Below are 16,846 nucleotides of genomic sequence, written 5' to 3' on the forward strand. Positions count from 1 at the left end.
TTTTCCCAGTCATTACCAAAATAGCAGCAATGCCCCACTGGAATTGAACAAGGTGCTGCACTTAGCAATGTGTTATGATGTCAGCTCTATGCGGCTTTACAGTTTGTGACACTGATGGCTTGACGGCATCTCTGCATCATGTCTGCACGTTTGTGAGTAGCTCTGGATAAGAGTGTCTGCGACGTGCCCAAATGGAAGCGCAACTCAGGCATTTACCAACGCTTATGAATCAGAAGCCACTGCCTACAGGACGGTAGCAGCTCAAATCTCCATGGCTCATTGACAGCAGCATATTCGAATGATCCTGCTGTTCATTTATTGCAACAGTGCAGACAATGCTGGTGGAAAAGGGATAACTGTTACACACGATCTCGCAGAATTGCACGTCAATGTCGCTCTGCAGGCACTGACTCTGGAGTGAGGGGGGAAAATCGTACATTTGTGGCCCACCCCCAGTGCAGAGAGGCGATAGACCTGACAGAGGGAAAGACCTACCTGATCATGGGCAAGTCTGTGGACCTCATCAGAGGAGAGGACAGGTGAGCTAAACAAGCCTTCTGATCTACACTGCCTCAGTCACACAGCAGAGGGCGCCAGACTGCTGAGGCAAACATGGTATTATTTAAGCAACCCTCACCCCAGGATTTTAAAGAAATGCATTTCATTGCAGTGAAATTATGTGTTAGTGGTGCCAGAAACTATTGGGGTATATTTTTATATGTCATATGCATGGACGTGATCGGGTTTTTTTACTGTTTGTGCACACGCAGCGAGTGTATATGGTATGCCATGCTGTACGTCCAGTGTTTTTTAGTGATGCATATGAACATAGTCTGTAAGGGGCTGTTGCTCTGTTATTAGCTTAGCTGCAGTTTAGAGTTTAGCACAAGTTTAAACCCGCGCTGTCCAGAACAGGTCACATGGTCACGTAAACCCCGACTGCTGTGTCCTCAGAACCTGCGGTTTAATGCGCGCCTACATTTTAGCCTAAACCCGGTTGCTATGTCTTGCTGAAATCACTTAGTGACCTCTACTGGTGGTTAACCGAGGTTCAATTTAAAGCTGCAGCCCACATGGTTTAAAGGGAGATTTCAAAACGTTAATATCGTTCACCATGTAGAGCATTATGTAGATTATGCTAATACAAGCAACAGGCTTTATTAACAATTTTGTTGATGATTTTGAATAAGATAACACTTCATCACAGAAATGTCCAGCTTATCACCATGTTTAGCCCATTTCACTTTTCCCGGATGATTTTATAGGGTTGTCAGTGAATTAGGCAATTGAGCCATGGTGATGTATTTATGTGTGTGTACATGGTGGTGTGTGTGTTTATATGTTTGTGTACATGGTGTTGTGTTTATGTGTGCGTACATGGTGGTGTTTCTATGTGTATGTACAAGGTGCCCTGTGTTATATGTGTACTGGATGTGTGTGTTGCTGCTGTGTGTTATACGTCTATTTTATGTATGTGTGTGTAATTGGTTGTGTGTTTATGTGTGTGTACATGGTGGGGTGTTTATATGTTTGTGTACATGGTGGTGTTTATATGTGTGTGTACAAGGTGCCCTGCGTTATATGTGTACTGGATGTGTGTGTACATGCTGCTGTGTGTTATATGTCTATTGTATGCATGTGTGTGTGATTGGTTGTGTGTTTATGTGTGTGTACATGGTGGGGTATTTATATGTTTGTGTACATGGTAGTGTGTTTATGTGTGTACATGGTGGCATGTTTATATGTTTGTGTACATGGTGGTGTGTTTATATGTTTGTGTACATGGTAGTGTGTTTATGTGTGTACATGGTGGCATGTTTATATGTTCGTGTACATGGTGGTGTGTTTATATGTTTGTGTACATGGTGGCATGTTTATATGTTCGTGTACATGGTGGTGTGTTTATATGTTTGTGTACATGGTGGCGTGTTTATATGTTTGTGTACATGGTGGTGTGTGTGATGTCACTGGTGTGTCCCTCCTTTCAGGATGATGTACATGCTAGGCAGAGGCACCTGGATTGAACACTGCCCCATGGAGGTGGAGTGCCTGGAACCTGTGCACCGGTGTCAGGAATAATTAGGAATAATTATGTTCCTCCAACAAACATAAAAATAATTAGGAGTAATAAAGTTCCTCCAACAAACAGCCACCATTATAATTTACTTCCTTCTTTGTTTGCGGCTGTTCCATTGGCTAACACTATAAACCAACAAAGAGCAGCATTTTTTTCAGCCGCTCAAATATACCTGGGTGTTGACTATATAGGCTGTGACAACAGGCAGTTATACTTCAGTTGCATTTGAACATATCAACCGCAGCATGTCACTTTGAATCGCAAGAAAAAGATCTCTGAATGGTACAATTAAACTGCAGTTGGTCAGAATGTAATTCTGTGGGGTCAGTTTACTGCACAAGACTGGAGTTGAATACCTGTAATGAATGTCAGCAGCTCTTATAATTATTTAAAAAATGGCACTGATAACTTGATATGACATTAACTGCTTAATTTATAGTGAGTGCCATAATGTTTGGGACAAATACTTTTTTTTATTGATTTGGCTCTGTACTCCACAATTTTAGATTTGTAATCAAACCATTCACATACGGTTGAAGTGCGCATTCTCAGCTTTTTTTAAGTGTAATTTTAAACATTTTGGTTTCACCAAGCTCTGTGATTTCTGAGCTCACTGGGGCTTTCTTTCTTCTTAATTATGTTCAAAACAGTTGATTTTGGTTAGCCTAAGCTTTGGCCTATGTCTCTGTTTTTTTTTTTCTTCTTTTCTTTTCTTATTTCTCAGCCTCATAATGGCTTCCTTGACTTTCATTGGTACAAGTCTGACCCCCTTGTTGACAAATGCCATTAACAAGTTCCAAGGCTATCAAAAGGCTAGAATCAAGGCTAGATACTGAAAGCTCTCTTGTACCTGCACTAAGGAAGGAACACACCTTACTAATCAGAAGTACCTGTGATGTCATTTGTCTCAAACATTATGACCTGAAATGGGAGGACTATTTATAAAAAAAGTGCTGTCATTTCTACGTGGTGAAAACAAAATATATAAAAATGCCCTTGAATAAAACCTGAGAATGTACAATAACCACATGTGATTGCAAAACGAAAATTGTGAAGTACAGAGCCAAATAAATGCTCAATATGTCTTTGTCCCAAACATTATGGCGCTTACTGTATGCATTACTTTTATTTTTGATAAAATCTACAGATAAAATGATCATTTGAAATTATTTGGAAAGAAAATGCTTACTGTGTGTTCATTTGTGAAGTTTGTAAAAAGAATACAACGCTGGACCAGGACATGGTAGTTTGGGCTATGTGGTGTTGAACGTGTCATCCAAGATACCTCCTTGAACACGTCCTATATATTTGCGCTTGGCGTATGTGAATTCCTTGTATCTTAACTGTAATTTATGTCTTGTAAAACTGTCACAGTAAATGTTTATATTGTAATCAGGGGTCCTCTGAAAAAGAGACCTTGGTCTCAGTGGGACTACCCTGAAATAAAGGTTTCAGTCAATCAAAAGACCTCTGCTGGTGAAGTCGAAGGTTAGCTGATTTCAGTGTTTTAACAAATGTAAACATTCACTGTAAATGAAATTCTTCTTTTCTGCATGTATGCCCAAATCACAAAGCCAGGAGTCCATTTGGAAGCAGCTTACAATTCCCACAAAATGACGATTCTCAAAACCAATAGGCCTGTACTTTTCTTTTCTTTTCTCACAACATCTTCACCTGAAGAAAATATTATAATAACAAAAGGGGGAGATTTATTTAATCCTGAAATTTCTGAGATTGTGATTTCTGTGTTCTATGAAAGAGAATGTACGGTGAACTGGTCCCCTTCAATAAAAAAAAGGTGGTGGTACTACATGATACAATAATACTCAGACAACACTAGCAGGCTAGAATTGTTGCTATAAGGCTATTATGGCAACAACAAAAAAACAAACAAACAAACAAAAGTGTCTGAGTTGTGTTGCTGTCACTGTACCGTACCATTAATGGAAAAAAGGATTTCGTCCTCATCCATGGTAAAAGTTTTCACCTCTGGTGGACAGTGGGCCTATTGCACACTACATACTGTACGTGTCTGGATTATCGTGATATAATTATGTATATGCGAAGCTATAGCTGTCACGGCTTTACACTGTCCGCCAGTTCAATACGGTGGCATCCGGGACTTCCTGTGCTGTGGCCAAGGCTTGCTATATATCAGCAAATCAGCATTGAGCTTCCTCAATCGCATGCAAGCTGCCTGGCGGGAGAGTGAGGAGAACGATAAATGTATGAATTAATAAACGGAAATTTGGTTTGCAGCGGGGAGTTCAATATTACTTAAACTTAAATTGCTGCTCTCTTCTTGAGTACATTTTAAAAATCTAAATTCTGAGCGCTGAGGAAAAGTATCCGGCCAGTGTTAAAGAATGATTGGCCGTTTGCTTGAACACTTACAACAATAGTTAGCTAGCGGCTGGCTAATATTGTTGGTCAGTTAGCTATACAGCAAGATTGTCTGCGAACTGCTGGATCATTTCCTTGTGAACTGTTATTCATCGTACTTCAAATACGTTTTAAAGTCGAAAACTACATGGTCATCCAATAACCTGTCAGATCTATCTTGCATTCATTTTGTTAGCTTTGCTAGTTTGGGTCTTCACACTATTCGGTTAAACCAGTCACGTTCAGTTATGGCGAAAGTTCAAGTGTTAAATGTCGCGGTTCTGGATAACCCGAGTCCATTTGGCAACCCCTTTCAGTTCGAAATGACATTTGAATGCATGGAGGACCTACCAGAAGGTGAGTGCACTTTTCATAACGTTACCTCGCAAGCATTATATTCTTTTAGATGCAAGTGAACAAATCGCGTTGTGCGTTATGAAAATGGGAAGCGAGAAAATGTTTTGTATGAAATCCCGCAGTTGGTTATCTTGGCAGTAGCTCCGATTTTATAGTCTTGATAAGGTTAGCTAGCCATATGATTTGAAATCATTTCTATTACTTAAGTTTGCCTGATTTTATACATTTAAGAACTGAGTGCTAATTGGGATGCTGTAAAACTTTAGCCAAATTAGTTTTGATAACGGGGATGACGTTACGACTGACGTCTTGTGTTTAAATGTAATTGTTATTGGCCAAGCAAACATCGATGCATTGCCATCTTTTAGGTTGTTATAGCTATTTGATTCCGATAACAGTCCTAGCAAGCAAATTAACAATACGGTCGTCTTTGAATTTTGGCGCCGGCGGGGACTTGCACCAAGGGAGCGAAAATGTCTTTGGTCCACGCCTTTACCGAGCGATTGGGCCATTTTTGATACGTGGGCGGGTTCTTGTGTTGGCTTTTGACTTATCCGGTCGGCGCGCTCACTCTCTGCTTTAAATTTACCTTGACAGCAGACAAGGGAAGCTAGTGACTGTGACTGTGACTGAGAACGGACTGGAGCAGCCTGCAACCTGATGGGACTGCGGTCTCCAAGCGCGCATAAATTAAATTCCGTTTGACTGTGTGGTTATTTTGGCGGTGCTCCATAATAAGATCGCTGCCCCCGTCCCCTCAGTAATGTTTAGCCTCTTGAGTCATCTGAGAGTTGTTTAGCAGGCACCGCGTTTCGCATGTGGTTTTTATAGGAAATGGAGTGTAAGCGTAAAATAACCCTGTAATCAGTCCATATCGGCGGATTTCGCAAATTGCCTTGTCGTACAAGTAGGATTTTATCAACAAGCCGCAGCACTGAGTTTAGCCCAGTCTGCTGTTAATTATTCGCTTTTAACAAATTATCCCTCGGAAAACAGGCTCAAGCGTACAAGCACCTCAAGACTCATAAATCTCACACTGTTTGTACATAGTTTTGTGTCTGCTTAAATTACAAAGAAACTGAGGGAGGCGGGATACAGAATGGGCTGAACTTTTTAGAGAAATTTTAACCTGCTCCATCTGTAATTAAATCAGTTGTGCACCTTATAATATAAAAACTGTACATGTAAAATATTGGTGTAAAAATTAGTTATTATGAAATATATAATAATTCCAATCTAAATGTCCAAATTCACTGATAGGATTGTCAAACAGTTAATGGGGAAATCAACCAACATGTCAAAACCAACTCGCTTGGATGTATAATTTAAATACATTTAGTACACAAAAAGCAACTTACGGCAATAAGAAAGAAATTGGGATGGCAGGTATGCCATCCCGCCAAGTTACGCCTTGGCGGGGGCATGCCCCGTACCTATACAGCACCGAGAGTTTGGCACTTTTCAGGGTTCCCCACAGAAATAACCACAACAGCCAGAGATACTCAGCCCTTAAAAACATTAAATTCTGTACATTCTGACCCCATTTCAACAGACAGATTTCATAAACAACTTCACATGTCCACGCAATAAAGACCCAAACTAAGGGGTTTTTTCTTCTTCTCCATCTCCTCCTTCTCCTCCTCCTCCTCCTCAAATACCCTATGACTGCTATTCAGAAATTCAGAAAAACAGTGACATGAGGAAAGGTATGTGGGTCCTGAAGCCCTCATTTTTCGTAAGACTGCTGCTGAGGTCGCCTGCTTTATGCGGTTTCCCTGGGCTCCCTCTTCCACAACCTGTGGCAGCAGCGCCCTCCGGGGGCACTCGAACGTCACTGCAGACATTACATTACATTTCATTTATTTGGCAGACGCTTTTATCCAAAGCGATGCACAGTTAGTGCGTACCGAAGGGCATTGGAACAACTGCAAAACACAGGTCCGATAAGGTACAATACTCCTTTTGTAACAGTTATTCATATCCATGAACACATTAAGTCCAGTTCATACTGTAAACATTACTCTCTGACCTAACCTATGCTGAGTCAAGCTAGGAGGCATGACAAGCTACAACATCAAGATAATGATACACAGTACAATATGAGTGTGGGATGGAGGTATATGTGTAACACGAAAGTGCCGTAGGAAGAAAGTGGAGGGATTTAAGAGAGAGATATGATACCAGATTTGGAGTGCCCCGCGGAGTGATGATAGTTAGTCCAGGTACAGTCTGAAGAGACGAGTCTTTAGACCACGGCGGAAGATGGGCAATGTCTGAGTGAACGGTAGGCGTTTAAGCCGTGTGACTGCTGGTCTTGCAGATCTGGAGTGGAAGATCATCTACGTGGGCTCGGCGGAGAGCGAGGAGTACGATCAGACTCTGGATTCGGTTCTGGTGGGCCCGGTTCCTGCAGGGAGGCATATGTTTGTCTTTCAGGTGGGTTCTTATCCGTGGCATCGCTGGAGCTTGGGGGGGGCGGGGTGAACGCTCAGGTGTTTCACCTGCTATGGTTGCATGCTGAAACCAATCGGCTGCTTCGCTTTCTGCTGTGGAAGACCTCCCTCCGCTTGGCTCCTCTCGTCTCTTAATCTCTCCTCCACACTAGGCACGCGCTTCAGGCTCAGTTAGCGGGGTCCTTCTTACCAGTTAACCGTTTAAAAGAGTTTTTTTATAATTTTTTAAAAATAAACAGCGTCCCCACCCCTATGCTGCTGACCCTATCCCATTGCCTGCGCTGCTGACCTTTGACCCCTGGCAACGCTGCTTTGCGACGGCAGGCGGACGCGCCGAACACGGACCTGATCCCCGAGACGGACGCGGTGGGCGTGACGGTGGCGCTGATCACCTGCACGTACCGCGGCCAGGAGTTCATCCGCATCGGCTACTACGTCAACAACGAGTACACGGACCCAGAGCTGCGAGAGAACCCGCCCGTCAAACCAGACTACTGCCAGGTAAACGCACCTGTCCTCACAAGTGCGTGGTCCTGCTTTATTTACGTTGTGTGATTCTGTTTCTGTCCAGTACTTTTGTGTTACAAACACGAATGAAAAGTGCAACATATATGAATAAAGTTCAAAGAGTTTCTTTACTATCAAACAAACGCACCTGTTGTTACAAACTTCGCAAACTGGTAAAGGCTCATTACACCGCTGTCAAACAGAGCGATAAACATTTTAAATGGGTAATCCCTTCTGGGTATTTGTGGGGGTTTGACCCTTGACCCCCCCATTGAGAGCTTCACTTCCGTGTGCTTTCCTCTCAGCTCCAGAGGAACATTCTGGCGTCAAACCCGCGCGTGACGCGCTTCCACATCAACTGGGAAGGCTGTGCCGACAAGATGGAGGACTGCGAGAACGTGGATCCTGCCCCCAACGCCATGTTGCCCCCTTCCTGTGCCTCGGGGAAACCCCCGGCCCTCGGGCTCATGCCTGACAACTCCATGGACTGTTTGTAGACGTTTGACCGAAGAAACAAGCAAACACGCATACGCTGTCCCTCAAGCACTGCTGTAGAGGAAGAATGTATGCATCACACACCCATACACTCGCACACACGCACATAAAAAAAAAAAGTACGCATGCACTCAGTCTAATCTGTGGGATAGGAAGGAGGGTAAGGACATTCACACGCACGCGCGTGCGCACACTGCATCACAACTCCCTGCACTTCTCGAAGAGGAAGGAGACGACAGATCTCCTACACGGATACACGCGTGCGCCTGTACGTTTGCCAACACGCTCTAGTCCTACACAGAATCACACAGACTGACTGGATGCCCAGAATCTCTGCTACTCCTGCAACTGAGGAACCATTCTTCTCAATGCACTCTTTACCAGGAGGACGAGCAGAGACGAAAAAGACAGAGAAAAGTGAAGCGAGAATTTCATGTGCGTGCGGACACACCTAAAAGGAGTATAATAGAATTTTGATGGTGGCTTAGCGATGTCTTTTAGTTTTGCCTTTTGAAGTTAACTGGAAACGGGGAGGTGTGGGATCTGTACTTGTGCATGAAGGTGTTTAATTATTGTTAACTGTATATACGTTCTTATTTTGTTTTGTTTTTTGTAACCCACATTTGTATTGAAAATGGCCATGCATCTTTATGCAATGGGATGTTTTTTTTTTTTAATACCCAAGAAGAGCTTTATAATTCTTGTTATGATGGTAAATAAATGTATTTGTATGCAGCCAGTTATCCCCCTGCACTCTCTTCTATATGGAATCGTATGGAGAATGATTGCTCTGAGCTATGGTGATGCTGGAGTGGAGGAGGAGGGGGGAGGGGGGGAGGAAGGCGGGGGGGGAGCTCCAGTGCTTTTGTTTCATTCATAAAATACTGCATTATTGAGGTAGCCCACCTCAGGCACGCTTTCCTCCGCTGAAATTTTCAGTGACAGTGCAACCTACCAGGCGTCGCTAGGCAACAGCAGAGGCAGGCACAGGAGTAGAGGTCTTTGTGTGCAGCTCGGGCTGGGGGGGGGGTGGGGGGTGGAACAAAGGCACCTCAAATCACTCGTCCCTCTGCCCTCCTTCATCCTTCCATATGCAGTCTGTCCCTTTTGCTGTCTTGGTTTTCCTCACGTTCTCCCCATTCTTGCTTGTGCATTAGACTGCCTTGGCTGGCTACATTAGTGCTAGACAGTGGCTTGTCCCACTGTAATATACAGGTGCGTCAACGTACGAGTCGGTAAGGCAGAGATCATGTGGGAAATTATTGGCAATGTAAAATCAGAGTGCACAAGTCGGGGAGGGGGCTGTTGAGGGGCAGTGGGTCTTGTGGCACAACAATAAGGATAGCTATAGCTTTAGGGGTGATTTTCTTAAATGCAACCTTCAGTAAGCTGCTTTTGGCTAACACCATATGCTAAATATCTAAATTGTAAGGGAGAAGTCAGGATGTTTTGGTCGCAGTGTGTGTGGTGGTTGTGCATTAGATAGTCTTTATATCTGCGAGATTGAACTAATAAGGCCAGTGCATCCACTTGATGATTGCAGTGGCCGTCAGTTTTGACCACGAGATGCTAATCAAAATGCATCTAGCTGTATTGGATTCATTTTAAATGACTTGACACGTGAAGTACTCTGATTTCATCTGTATTTTCTATGGCATGTAGCTAGTTAGGGTATATAGGTAATCTGCATTTTTCCCGCGAAATTTATTTGCGGGCAGCATTTCATCAGCCACTGAATTGACTGACCATTTGCAGACTAGTGCCCAATTTAACATTCTAGTCGTAGTGTATCCACCTGCCTTCTAAAAATAGGCTGTCGTTGACGTCACTCGGCCAATCACAGATTACACAGGCGGGAGGGGTTAGCGAGGCCATGTCGTCTTCAGGCGTTTCTTTGACAACCAATGTAAATTCGCTAAATGGGACGGTTTCTAGGTAAATTACAGAAAAAGCATACATGCCGAGCCAACCAAAACTACATAAGGAAAAAGGAGGCGTGACTGCATGCAGTTCATTGCTGTCTGTCATGTTTGAATTCACCAATGGTGTAAGTGCAAGGGTGGGACCCCTGCAGTCGGAGTTCCGTCTGCCTCATACTGAGGATTAAGGGGGGTCTGTTGATTTGGGCTAATTCTAATCGGTGCCGGATTTGTGAATGTTTTCGGAACTTGTTCTGGGAAGGGAAAGGGGTGTATGACCCAGCTGGAGCTGTGGGCACTCGAAACAGTCTGAACAGGATTCTTGTGATCCAACAAAACGGAGAGCCGGGGGGCCTCCGCGGGGGCTGCGAGGAAGGACAGGAGTGGAGACAGGAGATCCGAATCGGGATCGACAATATCGGACTCGGCCCGGGGGAGCAGGGGAACTGCTCGAGAAGCCAGGGGAGATTGCTAATGCACCCGCTGCTTACATCGCGGATTATTCTTGTCTTTTCACATCGACGAAAGGAAAAAATCGGAAGGCTATAAGGGAATACATCTATTTCCAGACGTGGAGCTAGCTGGCCGGCTAGCTACCAAAGAACCAACTGAAAAAAACACATCCATTGAGCCGAACAAGTCCTGCAAGGTTCGTGAAGTGTACGCTGCAAGAGGGAGAACTTGTGTGCAGGATCGCCCTTCGCTAACTAGCCACCTGGCCTGCAGACATGGGCAACGCGCCCACCGCCAAGAAGGGCAGCGACATGGAAAGCGGTAGGTGGCTTGGCTTTATGTTGATGCTAGTACTAGCCATGTTGCGCTTGATAGCTATATTCTCGTACATTAATTACTCACAGACACTGATGAATCATGGATGCAGCACTATGCAGCCCTAAGGCTGACTAACGCCTTGAAAAATATTTTGACCGCAAGCATTTCATTCACATTGCCTGGTAATATTTTGATTTATGATATGATAACTTTGCATGTAACGTCAAGCTTGCTAAACAACTATAATAACGTTGTATGCCAATGGCCAGTGGTGTCGTTTGGGAACTAGCTAGCTAAATATGGCATGACAGTATGCTAACGCTAGGTAGCTTATCATATGGCTTGCAACAGTCGGGTAACGTTAGCTAGCGTCGCGGGTTAGATAGGTACAAATGGCCATTTGATTGCTCGAGAAAAAAATGCGTACGGTTCCCGAAAAAGTAATTCTATGGAGTTTGTCGGGACCCTTATTGAAATGGTTTGTTTTTCATGTTGGCAAGCGAGGAATTGACTTGCTGAGCTAACGTTAGCTAAGCAAACAACTTGCACGGAGGCCCAGAGTTGGCTAAGCCCCGGTTCCTCGTCTGTCAGTTCTCAATGCCACCCACCCACTTTCCAGTGTCCAGCAGTGGCTTTTTTGTCTCAGTGGGTTTTTAAAAGTAGTATTTTATGTACTCGCTGTTTGTGGTAGTCTCCTTATTGGCAGACACATGTGCTTACTCTCACAGTTGAGCCAGCGAGAGACAGCAGCTGTCAAACAGCGCCCGGTCGTCCCATGGCAACGTACTGCACTTTCCAGTCCAAGATTCTCCGTTGCAGTAGTGCAAAATGCCCATGTTAATGTTGCACATGGCTGCTACGTCTTCTCGTTGCTAAAACTGGCTTGTGAAATTTCTGGAGGTGTCCTCCCGCCCGTTGGATGAAACGCTGTGCTCAGATAAACTCTCAGGGTGATTTGGTCGGTGTTTGATGGCACTCCACAGTGGACGTTTTCAAGAGGGAATTGTAGAAACACTGACAGACAAGACTGACTGACACACACGCACACACTCAAAGGTGAGCCAAATGTGGGAATTTGGCTGGGAGAGAGAGGTGATCTTTTAACAGACAAACGACTTTTGAGTTGATCATCTGGAAATTATTTGGGAAAACCTATTTGACAGGACCTTTTTTGTGCTTGTCCTCTCATTTTGTGTGTCAGATGCGGCTGAACATGTTTAGTCTTTGAAGCAATTTGGGTCTTAAACGTTCTGAGAGCAGCATAACTGCAGTGTTGGAGGCATTTTTATTATGTTGTGAGTCCTGTGTTTTAAGTTTTAAGTAGGCCTAATTCATCTGTCACTACAGAAAACACACAAATGCATTCAAAACACCAATATACATTAGTTTCCATCCCCCAGTGTGGTTTCTGTATCTCTACATTTGCTGTACACAATCAGCCATTACAGATCCTGATGAAAATTATAAAGATATTATTGGCTTAATAATATGTCTAAATCATGTGTTTAGGAGTAAGGGGAATAATTGCGCCATTCTGAACTACTACTGAACGGAGAGAGAGAGGTTCTGTGACTCTGGGATGGAGAGAGAGAGAGTTTCTGTGACTCTTGGATGGAGAGAGAGAGAGGTTCTGTGATTCATGGATGGGGAGAGAGGTTCTGTGACTGGGTTGGAGAGAGAGAGTTTCTGTGACTCTTGGATGAAGCAAGAGAGGTTCTGTGACTCTGCAATAGAGAGAGAGAGAGATTCTGTGACTCTTGGATGGAGAGAAAGAGTTTCTGTGGCTCATGGGTGGAGAGAGAGGTTCTGTGACTCATGTATGGGGAGAGAGAGGTTCTGTGACTACTGGATGGAGAGAGAGAGAGGTTCTGTGACTACTGGATGGAGGGAGAGGGGTTCTGTGACTCATGGATGGAGAGAGACAGTTTCTGTGACTCTTGGATGGAGAGAGAGAGGTTCTGTGGCTCATGGATGGACAGAGAGAGAGGGGTTCTGTGACTACTGGATGGAGAGAGAGTTCCATCCATGAGTCACAGACTCATGGCTCAGATGATAACAGTATTTTCTTTGTACAACAGGTAGGCCTATTTTCAGGTATGCCCTGCTTCTACATGAGATGAACACCTGTCGGGCCATATGCTTATCACCTGCCTCTGTGTGTGCGTGCGCACCCTTGTGTTTGTGTACTTGTGCCGGAGTTTGTGTTTTTGTCTTTGTTAGAATGTAAACTTTCGCTTGCTATGCCTTGTAGCCCTTACTGGGAATTCAGTTTCTTGTCTGTGATATTTAGTCACATCTACTACTACCACAAAAAATGTGCAGAAAGAAAATGTCTTATGTTGCAGCCAGAGTTGGGACTTCAGTTCAGTCAAATCAGGGCATCAACTGAAATCGAAGCCACAAATTGGAAAAATCCTAATGGAATGTAATGGGAATTTTCCAGTTCATAATTGAGCCCGTGTTACTGGGCCTCTGTCGTCCCCTGAGGGCGGTGGCGTTAAAGAATGCGCGGCGGTTTCGGGAACTTGACCGGGCCCGTGCGTATTCTGCGCGGATTGGCCGGCCTCCGCCGTGCGCGGGTGAGCTGATGCGCTGGGCTGCCGAACAGGATGTCCCGGTGCGCATACCAGGTGCTTATCACCGCACCCGCAGCGGGACGGTGGCGCCACGGGAAGCTGCGGCGCGGCGCAGCGCGGCAGGTGACACTACACCAGCGGCATCCATTCCCACCCGTGGAGTGTCACAGGTTCTGCAGGTTTTCCTTGTTACTCGGCACTTAATTGGTCGATTAAAGCTGAGTAATTACACGTACAGCCCCACACCTGGTTTCTTTTGTTTGAATTGGCTTTTATGGAGAAGACTATTACCATTGGCTCTCAAAGTGCTTGAGTCGGCACTACTGTACTATGCTGGAACGCTTGATATCGTAGAGCTCTTATGGTTGTGGGGCTTCTAAGGATCAGGGGAGCACACTTATCTGGCTATGGTTTGGAACTTTGTTATGCCCCAGTTAGATTAATTAATAAAATTAATTCATACATTAGATTAAATATTAATGTAAACATTATTATGATTGTTATTTTACAGTAATTCATTTGTTTCTACAGTTGTGAGTTTTACTGGACCTATTCAGATTCTCAAAACTATCGTCAGCATTGAGAGTCTCCAGCTTTGTTCCAAATTTGTAACTAGTGACATTCAACGTGTGTGTGTGTTTGGGTTTGTGAGTGTGTGTGTGTGTGTGTCTGTGTTTTGGTTTGTGTGTGTGCATGCATGTGCATGTGATGTGTGTGTATGTTTGGGTTTGTGGGTGTTGCTTTCGCTAACCCTTGTGTACCCTGATGGTGAGCGCATAGACCCCACTTCCTGTTCGACTGGAATCTTGGGCGTGTCACAAGGCAGAGGTCCCACAGGAAGCGGAGGGTCTGGGACAGGAAATGAAGCATCCGCGATGTTCTCCACGATACAGTTTATTCTGGGTTGAATCAGGGGTTTGGGCTGCCAATGGGAGTGTTAGCGTCCCTCGGTCTCTCGTGTGGGGTGGGTTTTAAAAATTTTTTTAAACGTGACCCGGCCCTCCCTTGACCAGGTAGCTCTCTCTGCTTCTTCGTGCATAGTCTCCCCCCGTCCCCTGCCATAAAATCGGTGTAGAAGGCTTTTGGATTTCTCTTCCTGTTGGCGGCTGGGATACCGCCGTTATCGCTAGTTGATGGCACGCTCCTTCCATGCCCAGATTTTTGGGGTGCTTGCTGCCAGTCCCAGGAAGATCCATCGCTCTACTGTGAGAGGGAGAGGTGAGACTCCAAGCTGGGTCCAGAGTTTAAATGTGCATTGCTCTTCATCCCTGTCGTGAAGTACTGTTGGTTTTTTGTGATTTTACATTATGAATATAGTAAAATGTGGCCTATATATTTTTTTTTAAATAATGTTTTAGTATCCGTTATATATGAATGCGTAGTCAGTGAGTGTTACCCTTTCTCTTCAGGGACTGAGCAGCCTTAACCCTTTGAAGAGTACGTTTTTTTTCCCCCCAAAGTTCTAGAACTCCACTGCTTTCAGTTACCAGCCGTGATTGTGACATCAGCATTAGAATGTTCAGTTAAGAACATTCTAATCACATATTTGTGATCTTACACATTAAAGGGTTAAAATGCTTATTGAGAAGAGTTCTCTCCTAGCCTGTTCTCAGTTGTTAATACCTGTAAATTATTAAATAATAATAAAAATTCTGAATAAGAACACCGTTAAAGGCAGCCCCTGCTATAGCAGTAAAAATGCTTTATTGATCAACATTTGGTGCTTGTGGATAATTAGGTAGCTCTAAATCTCTCACTTCTGTTCCCTGGTTTGGTTTGTACCGTTTCAGTGGAGCGCAAAAGGCTGTGTTTGTGTTTTGCTCATTTGTGTGTTGTGCTCTGGGTCCCTTGCCTCTCTGAGTGTGTCTGGCCTGGATCTCAGTTTGTCTGTTCGAGTAGACATGGTCTGTGGGTGTGAGTGTGTGAGCTTGTGTGTCCGTGTGCCTGTGTGTGTGGGTGGGTGGGTGGGTGGGTGGATGAGTGAGTGGGTGGGTTTGACTCAATAAATACGTCCGTGGGTTCTGTTCCCCTATCTTATGTCATGGGTGCTGGTTGGTCGTGTCCGTGGTTTTTCTTAAAGGGCCAGTGTCACTTTAGATGAGGGATGGGCCTCGGACCAGCTCAGCCTTCCAATCGCGAGGGTGATGAGTGTGACCAATAAAGTTGCTGGAATGTAAACAAGCAGCCAATGACATGGTGGCTCAGATAGGTCACACAGGACAGCAGCACAAACAGGAAGAACCTAGAGTGCAGTTGCACGTTGTTGGGAAACGGGCGGAGGGGGTGAGTGGAGAGAGTGGAGAACGACATTAACCCTTTAAGCTGTAAGATCACAAATGTGTGATTAGAATGTTCTTAACTGACCATTCTAAAGCTGATGTCACAATCACGGCTGGTAACTGAAAGCAACTAAGTTCTAGAACACTGACTTAGTTTTGATAATTGAAACAGCGTCAAGGGGAAAACTTTGAACATCCATTATGACACTGGAGTTTTGAGTATTTGAGTGAATTGACTTGAAGCGGGATGGTTCAGGAGCCGCCAAAACCGTGGTGAGAGGTGAGCACCCCCAGCTGTGTTCTGAGCTCCATTACATTATACTTGTCCCCAAAAGAGATGCATTGTGGGTAACGCTTCTGTAATAGAAATCCTACGAGCTAGAATTACCTGCTTTCCTATAGAATTGCTACACAATTCACCTGTGTGAACACTTGAGCATTAAAGACAAGAAAATGAAGCCTAGATTGAGACCTTTTCAGATATAGGCTACCTTTATAGCCCAATTTCATTCAGAAAAAAGTGACAGGAGTACAGTAGAACATCTGAAGGTTTCCTAACTGGAACTGGCGTCAGAATACCTAAAATGAATCGGTTTTTTGGGCGTAAATTCATTTAATTCAATTTAATTTGTGGGCTTGTTGTCAGGTGCGTGTGTGATAAACGCCAGCAGGTACAGGTGTGTGACTGCTTTTTGTTCGAGATTAAAGGAGCGTGTTCTTTGGTCTACTCCCAGCTCCCTGCAGGATCTCACTCTCTCCGTCTGTCCCACTCTGTCTCAGTTTGAGGGTGACTCTCATCTTTTAAAAAAGGCCACGCAGTGTCATTGATGTGAAGCGCCTTGTGCGTTACTAGCTCTCCCTTGTGGAGAATCTTCTGCCCGCTAAACGTGAGTGAGTGAGCGAGCAAGAGACCGACAGACAGACAAGCCATGCCCATGCCCATGCCCATGTGCTTTGCATCTAAAAACACTATGGGCCTGATTTACTTGGACCTTCAGCATGTCCAAAACCTTCTAGCACATGGAAAACT

At 44.5% G+C, this 16,846-nt stretch overlaps 3 protein-coding genes across 3 annotated transcripts in view; all 3 read left to right on the plus strand.

Annotated features, from left to right (window-relative positions):
- Window positions 1-3,542, plus strand: part of LOC118220716 (complement C3-like) — a 30,432-nt gene extending 26,890 nt beyond the window's left edge. The window contains exons 40-41 of the mRNA XM_035404847.1: window positions 404-539; window positions 1,989-3,542. Of these exons, the coding sequence (XP_035260738.1) occupies window positions 404-539; window positions 1,989-2,079 (227 nt within the window). The 3' untranslated portion in view covers window positions 2,080-3,542. The remainder of the gene's footprint in view (window positions 1-403; window positions 540-1,988) is intronic.
- A 704-nt stretch (window positions 3,543-4,246) lies between these two features.
- On the plus strand, window positions 4,247-9,006 carry LOC118219552 (histone chaperone asf1b-A). The gene is made up of 4 exons (XM_035402782.1): window positions 4,247-4,816; window positions 7,137-7,252; window positions 7,594-7,770; window positions 8,082-9,006. Exons 1-4 carry the CDS (start codon window positions 4,708-4,710, stop codon window positions 8,271-8,273), a joined length of 594 nt encoding a protein of 197 aa, XP_035258673.1. The 5' UTR covers window positions 4,247-4,707; the 3' UTR covers window positions 8,274-9,006.
- Window positions 9,007-10,324: 1,318 nt separating this feature from the next.
- The window catches only part of LOC118221335 (cAMP-dependent protein kinase catalytic subunit alpha), a 29,418-nt gene continuing 22,896 nt past the window's right edge, over window positions 10,325-16,846 (plus strand). Inside the window, exon 1 of the mRNA XM_035406309.1 lies at window positions 10,325-10,964. Coding sequence (XP_035262200.1) covers window positions 10,919-10,964 — 46 coding nt within the window. The 5' untranslated portion in view covers window positions 10,325-10,918. The remainder of the gene's footprint in view (window positions 10,965-16,846) is intronic.

Source organism: Anguilla anguilla, chromosome 2 (assembly GCF_013347855.1).
Source record: "Anguilla anguilla isolate fAngAng1 chromosome 2, fAngAng1.pri, whole genome shotgun sequence".
NCBI lineage: Eukaryota > Metazoa > Chordata > Actinopteri > Anguilliformes > Anguillidae > Anguilla > Anguilla anguilla.